At 41.2% G+C, this 13,548-nt stretch overlaps 1 protein-coding gene across 1 annotated transcript in view; it reads left to right on the forward strand.

Moving 5' to 3' along the window:
* Window positions 1-13,548, forward strand: part of LOC132870085 (protein diaphanous homolog 1) — a 197,738-nt gene that overhangs the window by 127,729 nt on the left and 56,461 nt on the right. Inside the window, exons 7-12 of the mRNA XM_060903632.1 lie at window positions 533-602; window positions 2,890-3,029; window positions 6,500-6,605; window positions 6,811-6,921; window positions 8,558-8,676; window positions 11,243-11,359. Of these exons, the coding sequence (XP_060759615.1) occupies window positions 533-602; window positions 2,890-3,029; window positions 6,500-6,605; window positions 6,811-6,921; window positions 8,558-8,676; window positions 11,243-11,359 (663 nt within the window). The remainder of the gene's footprint in view (window positions 1-532; window positions 603-2,889; window positions 3,030-6,499; window positions 6,606-6,810; window positions 6,922-8,557; window positions 8,677-11,242; window positions 11,360-13,548) is intronic.

Below are 13,548 nucleotides of genomic sequence, written 5' to 3' on the forward strand. Positions count from 1 at the left end.
CCCTTGTTTTATTTTCAAAGGTGCTCCAAATAAGACTTTTTCAAGACATTTTGTCTCTACAAGATTTTCAAGATGAACTGTCTAAAAACTAGCCTTTCTAGCTAAATGAGGTTTTGCTTGTTGGGCAATTATGTCTTATAATAAGGGTGGCTAGATGTTTTGACTTGAAAATAGACAAACTTCCTAAGATTTTTATTTTTTGCAGTATAATCTAAATCGGAATGACATGGCGATCTGGCCGCTGTGTAAACAGTTTTCAAAATGGTAGCGCTGACACTTCACGTTTGAAGTCTCGTGAAGGTCGCGCGGATAAGCGACACCTGCCGTGGACCAAACGAATTACATTCAACACAACTAAGTGTAATATGCCAATACGAGTCACGATATAACGTCAATAAAACCGAAACCGTAATTGAATAACACGTTAAGAAATAAAAATGGCTTCAGTTCTCCTTTAATCCTCTGCTTTTAATGTCACTGCCACTGCGGCCATACTGTTACTGATGTTCATTGGTGATTTCCTCCTTTACAGGAACTCTGGTGTTGGAGTGAAGTGCCAACATGAGATCATTCGCTGCCTCAAAGCCTTCATGAACAACAAGGTGAGAGGATAAACTCGCTGCTTGGTGGGTGGATTGCAGAGTCTGTAACTGATGCACTGCGACCCTTCGGCTCGCAGCGTGGACACTTGCTGTATGAATGTATAGGCTGTGTATGAGGCAGAATTTATGGTCCTGCACTTCAAAACCCCAGTCAGAAATCAGTGCAGTTAGCTGGCAGGTTTCCCATCAGTGCGCATTTTGCGCATTTCTTCATTTATATTTCAGTAATTTGTGCCACTGTGGCACAATTTTCTAAATTATTACTTAGTGATTACTCAAACTGGTGTTTTTTTTTTATAAATCAATATAGAAAATTGCTTAATATATATTTGGTGTGTATTTGTTCTAGGTAGCCCACATTTGAGATGTATTTATTAAAGCATTCTTTTTAAATTACACTACCGTTCAAAAGTTTGGGGTCACCCAGACAATTTTGTGTTTTCCATGAAAACATTCCCACCATAAGTTGTAAAATGAATAGAAAATATAGTCAAGACATTTTTCTGGCCATTTTGAGCATTTAATCGACCCCACAAATGTGATGCTCCAGAAACTCGCTGTCCACACGGCAACGGATTCAGGTGAATCTGATAAAATTGTTTATCGTTTCGGCCTGGCGTCCACACGGCACCGGCGTTTTGGGTGCCCCAAAACGCAATCTTTTGAGAACGGGTTCCAGAGTGGAAAAAATCTGGCAACGGAGCCGTTGCGAAGTCGTCTGGATGAGTAGAACGGGTTTGTTTACGATGACGTCACAACCACATGACTAGAACAAGCAGCACTCTTGCGCATCATTCGTAACAACAGAAATTGAAATTGTTTACACATTAACCTGACTGACCTGCCAGACAGACAATTTCCACCTGCTTTGATGAACAGAAAGTCCAGCCTTCCACACAAAGCAACAGTTACCTGACTATAATGGAGGCAGAGGGGAAAAGGCTCAGAAGACCCTTCAACAGACTGTTTTGTATGAACCACTGCATTGCATTCACTTTTGTATACAGCTTTTCTTTTAAATAAACAAGTAACTGAACCATTTCTTGAATTTCTTTTTTTTTTTTTATTGGATAAGACTGCTTTTCAAAATGTTCACACACAATAAGAAAATTAAGTTATATAAAACTATGCACACTAATAAAACTAATTTGTACACACAGAAGGCACGATTTCCTCGCGTAGTCGCAGCCATCTTCTTGTTGTTATGTGCTTGTTCCTGTGAGTGCTTCACACTGGGTAGAAGAAGGGGTTTATGCGTGTAACAGACGTTGCGTTGTGTTGTTCACCAGTCTTTTTATTCTGAAGAAATGAGACACAAATACACTGCTGAGGACGGGCTGCAAACGTCCAGTGGCATTGGCGCTTACATTTCCAAAACGAACTGAAAGAGGCCAGCGCCTCGTTCCCATAACTACCTGCGCTTTTAAAGGGCCAGCGCAGAATTTCCCCACCACTACACACAATGGCAAGTGGAAAAAAATAAACCCGTTACATGCGCATGCGTCCTACTACTTCTATTGTTCTGGTGTCTCCGATGGGACCGTCTTACAGCGCATGTAGTGGTGTGGCATGTGTATTGCATCGTTTTCAGCAAGCGTTGCGTTGCAATATGGACCTGATATTTTACTGATCCGTTGCCCATGTGGACGCGATTTTTTTTTTTTTACCCGCTAAAAAAAAAATCTCGTTGCCGTTGTCGTGTGGATGTAGCCTCAATCTGCTCAAAGGAAGGTCAGTTTTATAGCTTCTCTAAAGAGCTCAACTGTTTTCAGCTGTGCTAACATGATTGTACAAGGGTTTTCTAATCCTCCATTAGCCTTCTGAGGCAATGAGCAAACACATTGTACCATTAGAACACTGGAGTGAGAGTTGCTGGAAATGGGCCTCTATACACCTATGGAGATATTGCACCAAAAACCACACATTTGCAGCTAGAATAGTCATTTAGCACATTAGCAATGTATAGAGTGGATTTCTGATTAGTTTAAAGTGATCTTCATTGAAAAGAACAGTGCTTTTCTTTCAAAAATAAGGACGTTTCAAAGTGACCCCAAACTTTTGAACGGTAGTGTATATTTACAAGTTGTAGATCATTTCAACTTAAGAAATTCAATGAAATGAGTTATGGTGCTCTGTATAAATTTGAAATGCACATCCGTATTTCAGCGTGTAAGGGCGAAGGTCAGTGCACTTCTACAGGGCATGCCTTGCGTGCTGGATGAAGCCATTTGCGTTACATGTATAAATTTTGAATGGTGTTGGACAGTCATGCTGTTGTGTTTTTCAGTACGGTTTGAAAGCCATGTTGGCGTCGACTGATGGCATTCCTCTCCTGGTCCGAGCCATAAATCCCCGCGTCCCTCATATGATGGTGGATGCTGTCAAGCTGCTGTCCGCCATCTGCATTCTCGAGCACCCTGAAAACCTGTAAGTGTCTCTGCGGGTCTGTATGCATGTGTATGGATACCACATATGTGTTTACTATAATGGGGAGGCTAATACAGACCAAAACACAGTTGTAAATTACAATATTCAGTTTTTCTGAAGCAAGTGCCACATTGTAAAAAAAGATTGACTTCAGTTATTGCTTACTCAGTTTAAAAAAAAAAAAAGTATTTTATCATCTAACCAACTACATGATCTAAGCAGCAGTGTTAAGTGTTATTGAAGTACAGTAATACCCATGATGCACCAATTGTAGGCATGTAACAATTCACTTTGATTGATTTCACAGTATTGGGTTCAGAATTAAATTTGCCCATGATTAAAAATGTATTCCCAAAAACCACATTTTATTTTCCTTTTCTTTATCAGCTTACTGTAAATAATTTTTAACAAAAGGAATATTTCCTTTTCTTAATAAACAACTAATTATTTCCCTGAATTTGTGAACTTTTGGAATAAAATATATTCCTTTAATTAAAAATGGAAAAACTGTTAACAAATAGGCTTTTTCTTAAACTTCTTATAAACATTTGTACTACCTCAATCAGCTTTTTTTCTTTTCTTTAGCTTTGAGCAGTCTGTAAAAAGAGAGCTCAGATTTCTTGTTAAATCTGTTTGTACAATCACACAACAGCTCTTTTCCATTTTAGGTCTGGTTTTTCTCTTGGGCATTAGCGCTGTGTTACTTCTGCCTAGGGTGAAGTCACATGCCTTCCTGTGATTTTTGTGCCCTCTGTCTAAATAACACAGTTTACAGCTAGGAGAAACTAAGATGTGTTACAACCTGATAATCATGATTTTATATATAAAATATCAGTTCAAAACATCATGTGTGTTGTGATTTATTATTGGACGATATAAATGTAGTTTACCAGCTGGGAGGTCCGTATCGTGAAATACCGTGACCGAAGTCTTGAAAGTACTGAGCGAGGCTCTCTGGGCCGAGGTCAGTATTCAAGGCCTCGGTCACGGTATTTCACCATGCGGACTGACCTTAAGCTGGTAAATAATATATTTATTTTTTTCTTTACCAAATTCTAACAGAAAACGAGAGCACCCGAAAGGGAAAACCAGGCCGAGCCGCCATTTTGAATCCTCATTCACGACTGTAATGCAAATTGCTTCCTCCTCGGTATACAAGTGCACTTCCATGGCAGGAAAAAAACTACATTTTGCCGCCTATGTAGTCCCCTATTTATACAAATAGGAGTCATTCAGGATTCAGCCATGTTTTTGCTTGGCGTTAGCAAGTTAGAGGTTTTTAGCTTTCTCCTGAAATGTTTTCTTTTATTTCTTCTTCCTCAGGGTAGTAAAACTCGCTTTCGCTCTGAACACTGTCGTTATCGCTATCCATGCTGTTATTAATGCTATTATGCTGAGAAATGCGAAAATAAATGTTGACACAAATTGCTACTATGTTTGCTGTTGTGAACGAGCGAGTCGCCAGAGGTCTGTAACCAGGGTCCGTAACTGGGGTCCGTATCGTAGGATACGGACCTGCTCGCCAGCCAATCAGAGCGCAGGATTTGGACCGCGCTAAAAATAAATACTGTTACATGCCTAATCACACTATCGTGATTATGATGCGTCACAGACCTTTAAACTAGTAAAATGCAGTTTTGTAGTTAAGGGCTAAGATGCATCAAAATGTTATGTACAACCCCGATTCCCAAAAAGTTGGGACAAAGTACAAATTGTAAATAAAAACGGAATGCAATAATTTACAAATCTCAAAAACTGATATTGTATTCACAATAGAACATAGACAGCATATCAAATGTCGAAAGTGAGACATTTTGAAATTTCATGCCAAATATTGGTTCATTTGAAATTTCATGACAGCAACACATCTGAAAAAAGTTGGGACAGGGGCAATAAGAGGCTGGAAAAGTTAAAGGTACAAAAAAGGAACAGCTGGAGGACCAAATTGCAACTCATTAGGTCAATTGGCAATAGGTCATTAACATGACTGGGTATAAAAAGAGCATCTTGGAGTGGCAGCGGCTCTCAGAAGTAAAGATGGGAAGAGGATCACCAATCCCCCTAATTCTGCACCGACAAATAGTGGAGCAATATCAGAAAGGAGTTCGACAGTGTAAAATTGCAAAGAGTTTGAACATATCATCATCTACAGTGCATAATATCATCAAAAGATTCAGAGAATCTGGAAGAATCTCTGTGCGTAAGGGTCAAGGCCGGAAAACCATACTGGGTGCCAGTGATCTTCGGGCCCTTAGACGGCACTGCATCACATACAGGCATGCTTCTGTATTGGAAATCACAAAATGGGCTCAGGAATATTTCCAGAGAACATTATCTGTGAACACAATTCACCGTGCCATCCGCCGTTGCCAGCTAAAACTCTATAGTTCAAAGAAGAAGCCATATCTAAACACGATCCAGAAGCGCAGACGTCTTCTCTGGGCCAAGGCTCATTTAAAATGGACTGTGGCAAAGTGGAAAACTGTTCTGTGGCCAGACGAATCAAAATGTGAAGTTCTTTATGGAAATCAGGGATGCCGTGTCATTCGGACTAAAGAGGAGAAGGACGACCCAAGTTATCATCAGCGCTCAGTTCAGAAGCCTGCATCTCTGATGGTATGGGGTTGCATTAGTGCGTGTGGCATGGGCAGCTTACACATCTGGAAAGACACCATCAATGCTGAAAGGTATATCCAGGTTCTAGAGCAACATATGCTCCCATCCAGACGACGTCTCCTTCAGGGAAGACCTTGCATTTTCCAACATGATAATGGCAAACCACATACTGCATCAATTACAGCATCATGGCTGCGTAGAAGAAGGGTCCGGGTACTGAACTGGCCAGCCTGCAGTCCAGATCTTTCACCCATAGAAAACATTTGGCGCATCAATATGACAGAAAAGACCTAAGACAGTTGAGCAACTAGAATCCTACATTAGACAAGAATGGGTTAACATTCCTATCCCTAAACTTGAGCAACTTGTCTCCTCAGTCCCCAGACGTTTACAGACTGTTGTAAAGAGAAAAGGGGATGTCTCACAGTGGTAAACATGGCCTTGTACCAACTTTTTTGAGATGTGTTGTTGTCATGAAATTTAAAATCACCTAATTTTTCTCTTTAAATGATACATTTTCTCAGTTTAAACATTTGATACGTCATCTGTGTTCTATTCTGAATAAAATATGGAATTTTGAAACTTCCACATCATTGCATTCCGTTTTTATTTACAATTTGTACTTTTTGTCCCAACTTTTTTGGAATCGGGGTTGTAATTTCAAAGCAAATATATTTAAGTATTTGCTTAAAATTCTGATACTGGGCAATAGAAGTGTTGAAAAGTTGAAAGGACACCAGTACTTTTAGTAGAACGTTGGTGATATTTTTTGTCAGTGTATCAATATTATAAATGTCTGCGTTTGTGGAGAAGGCCTTGAATTGTAAAGTGTGCATGCCTGACTTGTATTGCAGTCATGAGCGAGTGCTGGAGTCGATCACTGCCCTGGCTGAGGAGAGGGATGTTGAGAGATTTCAGCCACTGCTGTCTGGAATGCACAAGTCCAATATTGCTCTCAAGGTAACACACACACACACACACACACACACACGCGCGCGTGCTTTAATGAGAGAGAACTACAGAGCAGGTGTAATGAAGTCAAAGATTTATGCAGCCTACTTTTTTTAAGTTTTCTTTTGGAGAGTCAACTTGAGTTTCAGTTGCTGCTGTGTGAGCCTCTGAGAGTTACGATCTGTGCCTGTCTCACTTGTCTGTGTGTGTTCAGGGAGGCTGTATGCAGCTCATCAATGCTCTGATCAGCAGAGGAGAGGAGCTCGACTTCAGAATTCATATACGCTCTGAGCTCATGAGACTGGGCCTGAGGGATCTACTTGCTGTGAGTTTAACTGACTCATTCCTCTTGGTTTGAGACTTAACACCAGTATTGTATGTACACTCAAGTGTCTGTGTGAAGCCATATGACTCGCTTGTTGAAAGTGTTTTAAAATAATCTATACTGGATGTTTTTTAAAGGTCCCATGGCATGAAATTTTCACTTTCTGAGGTTTTTTAACGTTAAAATGAGTTCCTCTGACCTTCTTAAGTCACCCCAGTGGCTAGAAATTTCATAATGTGTAAACCAAACTATGCCCAACATTTGAGAATGGCGCGTCAAAACGCCGCGTTGATAAACTCTTCCCTTGCCTACGTCAGCAAGGGAGATGATCCCCATGCCCCCCCTCTGGATTCCCACCCACTGTATGGATTGCCCGCCCAGCTCAAAAGTTGCCACCAAACATGGAAGTTGCGCTGTACATGGATGTGACAACACAGAAAGGAGTCTGTTTTTACTGGCGACGGGAGAGCCCCTGAAGACGCAGTGGCTTAATTTTATTTACTCCAATAATACGCCGTCGAGTCTACCTAAGACGGTGTATGTTTGTCGGAAGCATTTTCCTGATGAATGTTTTCACAACTTGGGACAGTACCGGGCAGGTTTTGCACATGAACTGTCACTGAAGCCTGGGTCCGTACCAAGCATCCCTGCCGCATCAGCCACAAACACCGAACAAGTAAGTGTATAACTGTTAAGTCGTTTTGCCGTGTTTTAAAATCGGTGCCACGTTAGCCTTGCAATGGCTACATGAGCTGTGCAGCTAACCGCTTCCTGCAGTTAGCCAGGTACTCTGCGCTACAAAACCAAAAAGCATGCAGCATGCTCTGTTATAATAGCCAATCAAAACAGTTTTTACAAAGACACCCACATTCTTTTTTTTAAGTCACTCGTTCATTTTATTTGTTTGTTTGTTCAGTAAAAACCCAAACATTTGTTGAATTTATTTTATTTCCTCGCGTCGCACCTTAATGACGTCAGCGCACGGTATTTTTCCCTTCGCGGTTTGTTCCTTCTCTCTCGCCATAGTAAGACACCCACATCCGCTTGTTCTGACCCACTGGAGGTAGCGTCACAGTGCTGTTAGCCAATCAGAGGTAACACGTTTACATGTCATGAATATTAATGATAAGACCCGCCCCCACCCTCTACCCTTCCCCGCCTCCTGCTTCTCATTAGCAAAACGACGCACTGGGAAAAGCGCTGAAATGGGGCTTTCTCCCAGGAGGCTATATCTACGTGCCGAGGGTTCATTTCGAGAAAGGCTGCGGATATAACATCCGGAAACCTCCACGAGCCCGTTTAAAGCATCAATAAACCACCATGCCATGGGCCCTTTAATACAATATTAAAATGGCTTAAGATCACATCTCGTTGGAAAGGCCAGGATTTATGAATATGTATTAATATGCAAATTAGACTAGCAGTCTTGGGTTTTAATGGTATTCTAGGTGCTGCTGGCCAGTATAACCATCACTGTACCTTTTTTATATAGCTAGTCTGCATTTCATACTTAACTAGTCTTAATGTGTTTTTTTTTTTTCCTACATTCAAAAAAAGTTTTGTATGAATATAATATATTCTCGTGTTCATACGTATAGCTCCTTTTAAATCTCAAACTGCTTGTGTGTGAGAGCAGGACGTGAGGAATATAGAAAACGAAGAGCTCCGCGTGCAGCTGCAGGTCTTTGATGAGCAGGCTGAAGAGGACTCGGAAGACCTGCGTTCCCGTCTTGATGATGTACGCATGGAGATGGAATATCCTTCCGAAAGGTCATAGGTTATAAGCCAGGAGATCACACCAGGCTTTTTGAACTGGACAAATGATTGCAGCTTCTGGTATCATGATAGTGGAATTGTGAGCGTCGTCCCCCCCCACACTCCCTTTTCCTTCCCGCATCCGGACCAGTAATGGAGGCTTCAGGTTTTTGGCACTTGAAGATTGGTGCTAACAGGGCACTGAGGGGTGGGCTAGGAGCACTGTTACGGTACTTACTGACTGGTTACGTGCATCATATGTAACAGACAAACAGAAAAAAGGTAGATAAATGGACAGGATACTGTACGGTGAGGGCCTTCAAAATGAGCCGGAATTAAATTGAACCATACCAGCATAAACACATCAGATGGGATGTGACTACACGGGTTTTATTTGCATTGAACGAGCGTTTACAATTTTATTTAAATTTCTTTTCATGAGCAGTTTATTCTCTGTCCTCGTCGTACCATATCGTTGACAAAAATGAAACTTTTATTAGCAGATCTTCAGTCAGTAATGCATGCAATACGCCCTGATTATCCAGAAAGCCGATACTCCTTGACATACAGTACAGAGGCTTTTTCCATGTTCTGCTCTGTAATTATGCGGTTGTTCTCAAGTGTCACTGCGACACGATTTTTCTCATGTTGCTGAAAAAATAGTACCCCAAGTTTCATTCTTTCCTACGGAAGCCGAGAGAGGCCCTTCATATAATCCTTTTTTTTTTTTTTTTTTTTAAATTCACCTTGTTATCCTGAGAGAACGACATGATTAATTCAGGATCTTGAGAAAACAACACAACTAATTCGAGATCTCGAGAAAACAAAACCGTTATTCCATGATCTCGAGTAAACAGCTGAGAAATGGTTCATTCAGGTGCGCCAAGAGACTTGTGATATGCTGACTTTGGGGCTGTTTCTCATTCTGTATAGACGCAACTTTGGTCATTAGAATGTCTGGATCACCTAATAAGGCAATATTTTGATCAGGGGTTGACACAGGGAGAGATTGCATTAAGGCTTTTAATAAGGGATCATTTCAAAATGAGTCCGCGATCATGAAATAATTTTGTTTTCTCGAGATGACGGAATAATTGTCTTGTTTTCTTAGGGTGGCCAGACGTCCGGCTTTTCAATGTCTTGTCCGGCGCAGCATCAAGCCGGACGCACATTTGTCCTCCTTTTAGAGACGATGAGCGGAATTATATAATATCGACTTGCCAGACTGGAAGAGCAGAGTTCTAGAATAACGTTTTGTAGGGAAACTGCAGATCTGTGCTGCACACTAGTAATCTACAATAAAGAGTCTATGGCTCGATGTTTTTTGGCATGCAATGCGAACTCCGCACCGCGAGGCGTTGCGTTCTAGAACGCGTTGCGCTCTATCCTTTGATGATCTTCCTGGCGCGTGCCTAGTGCCCCGCCCCCCTGGCCCTGGCTGGGACTTGGAAACACGAGTCTGTCCGGTAGACCAGCTGCTCACAACTTAACTTGTTAGGATATGGATGACAGTGCAAATGCACATCTACTATATCTACCTTAAGTTTAATTTCAGTGGTTTGTTACTCCACAATGTTTTTAATAAATACAAATATGGTGTTCTAGCCAATTAAGAGCTAATACATGAATTATAATAAATACTATGAATGCTTTGACCTTACTCTTTTTTTCCCCACAATCATAATCTTTAACCCTACAAAATTGCGATGTTGATTTCACCAAACTTGAGTGACTTGCATAAAAATAATCCATTCTCAATCTTGCCACTGTGGTTTACATAAAAATTTGAGGGCTATGAATCAGATGGGATTTGCCATTATTCACCCTAAAATTGATTAGAATGCAGGAAATTGCATCTAAGAAATACAAAATTTTCTGGGGGAGGGCCCCCAGACCCCCCATCCAAATAATGTCCTCCTTTTTGGTGTTATGGAAATGGTCACCCTATGTTTTCTCGAGATCACGGAATAATTGGCTTGTTTTCTCGAGATCTCGAATTAGTTGTGTTGTTTTCTCGAGATCCTGAATTAATTATGTCGTTATCTCGGGATAACAAGGTGAATAAAAAAAGGATTATATGAAGGGCCTCTCTGGGCTTCCGTACTTTCCTGTTTTGAGCCAGTCCTTGTTTATTGTGTAGTGAAAGTGCAGCACAATTAAGTCTTCGTGTAGTTCCTGGATTAACCACCAGGTGTCTCAAGGGTTCCAAAAAAAAGCTAAAAAAGAAATTTTTTTTTTTTAAAACTAATGTGATAAAGCATTTATTCATCCTGCATTATTACTGTTTGTTTTGAATTTAATGATCTGCTTATACACCACTGAGAAGTTATTTATTTTTCGGAACCTGGAGCCAACAGGTGGCGCATAGAAAACTACTGATGCCCTGATCTGCCTGTAATTTTCTCCAATCGCCACAAAACTCATTAATGTAAAAATAATCAGTGCATTTGGGAACATTGCGAGTACATTCCATTCCTAATAGAGGACATGGGTTTATAATTATTGATGTTTGGATATCTGGTTTGTTTTTATCCTGCATTGGTGCCTTCCTTAACAGCACGTTTACTGACGTATCGGAGGTGTTCCAGATATTGCTGAACACTGTGAAGGATTCCAAGGCTGAAGGCTACTTCCTGTCCCTCATGCAGCACCTGCTGCTGGTGCGCAATGACTACTTGATTAGGTACGATCTCTGACTCCTTACTTTGTAACTACTACTCTGTGACCTTGAGAGCTGTGTGAGCAGTGTGAGGAGGAGATGGGGGAATGTTATAGTACATGTGCAGTCGACATGACCAAATATCCTTCGACGTTCTCCTTCAACTTGCAGCATTGTGTGTGTGCGCGCACGCGCACTGCACTGTGGTGGTGGGGAGTCAAACTTTTTTGACGCAAGTGCTCATGTACATTTTTGTTAATTCTAAAATGGCTTGTTTGTTAGTTCGATATTTTAAAGCAGATATGCAGAACCATGGCCTCGCTTTTTGTTTATAAATGCCTTGAGACCTCAAGAATGGCACAGGAATAGTTTTAAGCGTTAACAATAAATCTAATATATAGTAATTTTTACTATTAAAATGATTTATATAGGTAGCGGTCTGAGTGAATGACCTTGACGTTCGTAACATCACAGCAGGAAGCCTATCGTTCTCATCGCCATTTCCGCTATACTAAAACACAGAGCTGACTGCAGCTCCGATCCTCCATTTTGAGCTAATTTATCGCCATGCCACATAGATGTGTTGCTGGTGGGTGCAGCAACATGACAGAAGGTGGATTTATGTTGCATTAATGACTCAAGAATGTTCAAACTGCAAAGATTTGGAAGCGTTTTGCAAGAAGTTCATGGGCACATTGGGCGCCTACGACGTGGTCTCTCCTCTGCTCTGCACATTTTATTGAAGACTCGTACGAGACCTCTGATCTGTTGGAGCGTTGGCTATAAGCCCGTACTGAAAGAGGGTGCAGTATCAACAATTAAAGGAAAAGAAAGCTACAAGAGAAGGAAAGTAAGTTCAGTTGCACCAGTTCTCCTGGAGTGTGAGCCGAGGGTTGTTGCTAAAACCCGGGACGGGACAGGACATTATCGTTCGGGCAGTGACCTCCCCGCAGTTGTTGCTAAAACCGGTGACGTCCCGGGTTTTAGTAATTGCCTGAGCCGAGCAGTAATGGCGGAGTACTCAGTATGGAGAAAATGGAGAATGAGTGGACCAGCCGTCTGATTTCTCCGCTGGATATGCTCGCCTCAGCAGCAATATCTCGCCCTTACGTGGAAGAAGCGAATGAACGGAGAACTGTACGAACAACTGAAAGTCAGATTGTGTTTGAAACAATCGGCCTTCAAGAAGCGAGAGCACAGACGGGTAAGAAGCGACTCATTTGGATACAAAACCAACACCACTCGTTGTTTACCTGTATTTAGATTAATACATGTAACTTGTATTGTGTTTAAGTTACCGGTATAAGATTATTTAATTTGCCTCCGAATGTGATTGTCTCCGTTCATCTGATTACAACCCCGATTCCAAAAAAGTTGGGACAAAGTACAAATTGTAAATAAAAACGGAATGCAATAATTTACAAATCTCAAAAACTGATATTGTATTCACAATAGAACATAGACAACATATCAAATGTCGAAAGTGAGACATTTTGAAATTTCATGCCAAATATTGGCTCATTTGAAATTTCATGACAGCAACACATCTCAAAAAAGTTGGGACGGGGCAATAAGAGGCTGGAAAAGTTAAAGGTACAAAAAAGGAACAGCTGGAGGACCAAATTGCAACTCATTAGGTCAATTGGCAATAGGTCATTAACATGACTGGGTATAAAAAGAGCATCTTGGAGTGGCAGCGGCTCTCAGAAGTAAAGATGGGAAGAGGATCACCAATCCCCCTAATTCTGCGCCGACAAATAGTGGAGCAATATCAGAAAGGAGTTCGACAGTGTAAAATTGCAAAGAGTTTGAACATATCATCTACAGTGCATAATATCATCAAAAGATTCAGAGAATCTGGAAGAATCTCTGTGCGTAAGGGTCAAGGCCGGAAAACCATACTGGGTGCCCGTGATCTTCGGGCCCTTAGACGGCACTGCATCACATACAGGCATGCTTCTGTATTGGAAATCACAAAATGGGCTCAGGAATATTTCCAGAGAACATTATCTGTGAACACAATTCACCGTGCTATCCGCCGTTGCCAGCTAAAACTCTATAGTTCAAAGAAGAAGCCGTATCTAAACATGATCCAGAAGCGCAGACGTCTTCTCTGGGCCAAGGCTCATTTAAAATGGACTGTGGCAAAGTGGAAAACTGTTCTGTGGTCAGACGAATCAAAATTTGAAGTTCTTTATGGAAATCAGGGACGC

The sequence above is a fragment of the Neoarius graeffei genome, chromosome 2 (assembly GCF_027579695.1).
Source record: "Neoarius graeffei isolate fNeoGra1 chromosome 2, fNeoGra1.pri, whole genome shotgun sequence".
Classification (NCBI taxonomy): Eukaryota; Metazoa; Chordata; class Actinopteri; order Siluriformes; family Ariidae; genus Neoarius; species Neoarius graeffei.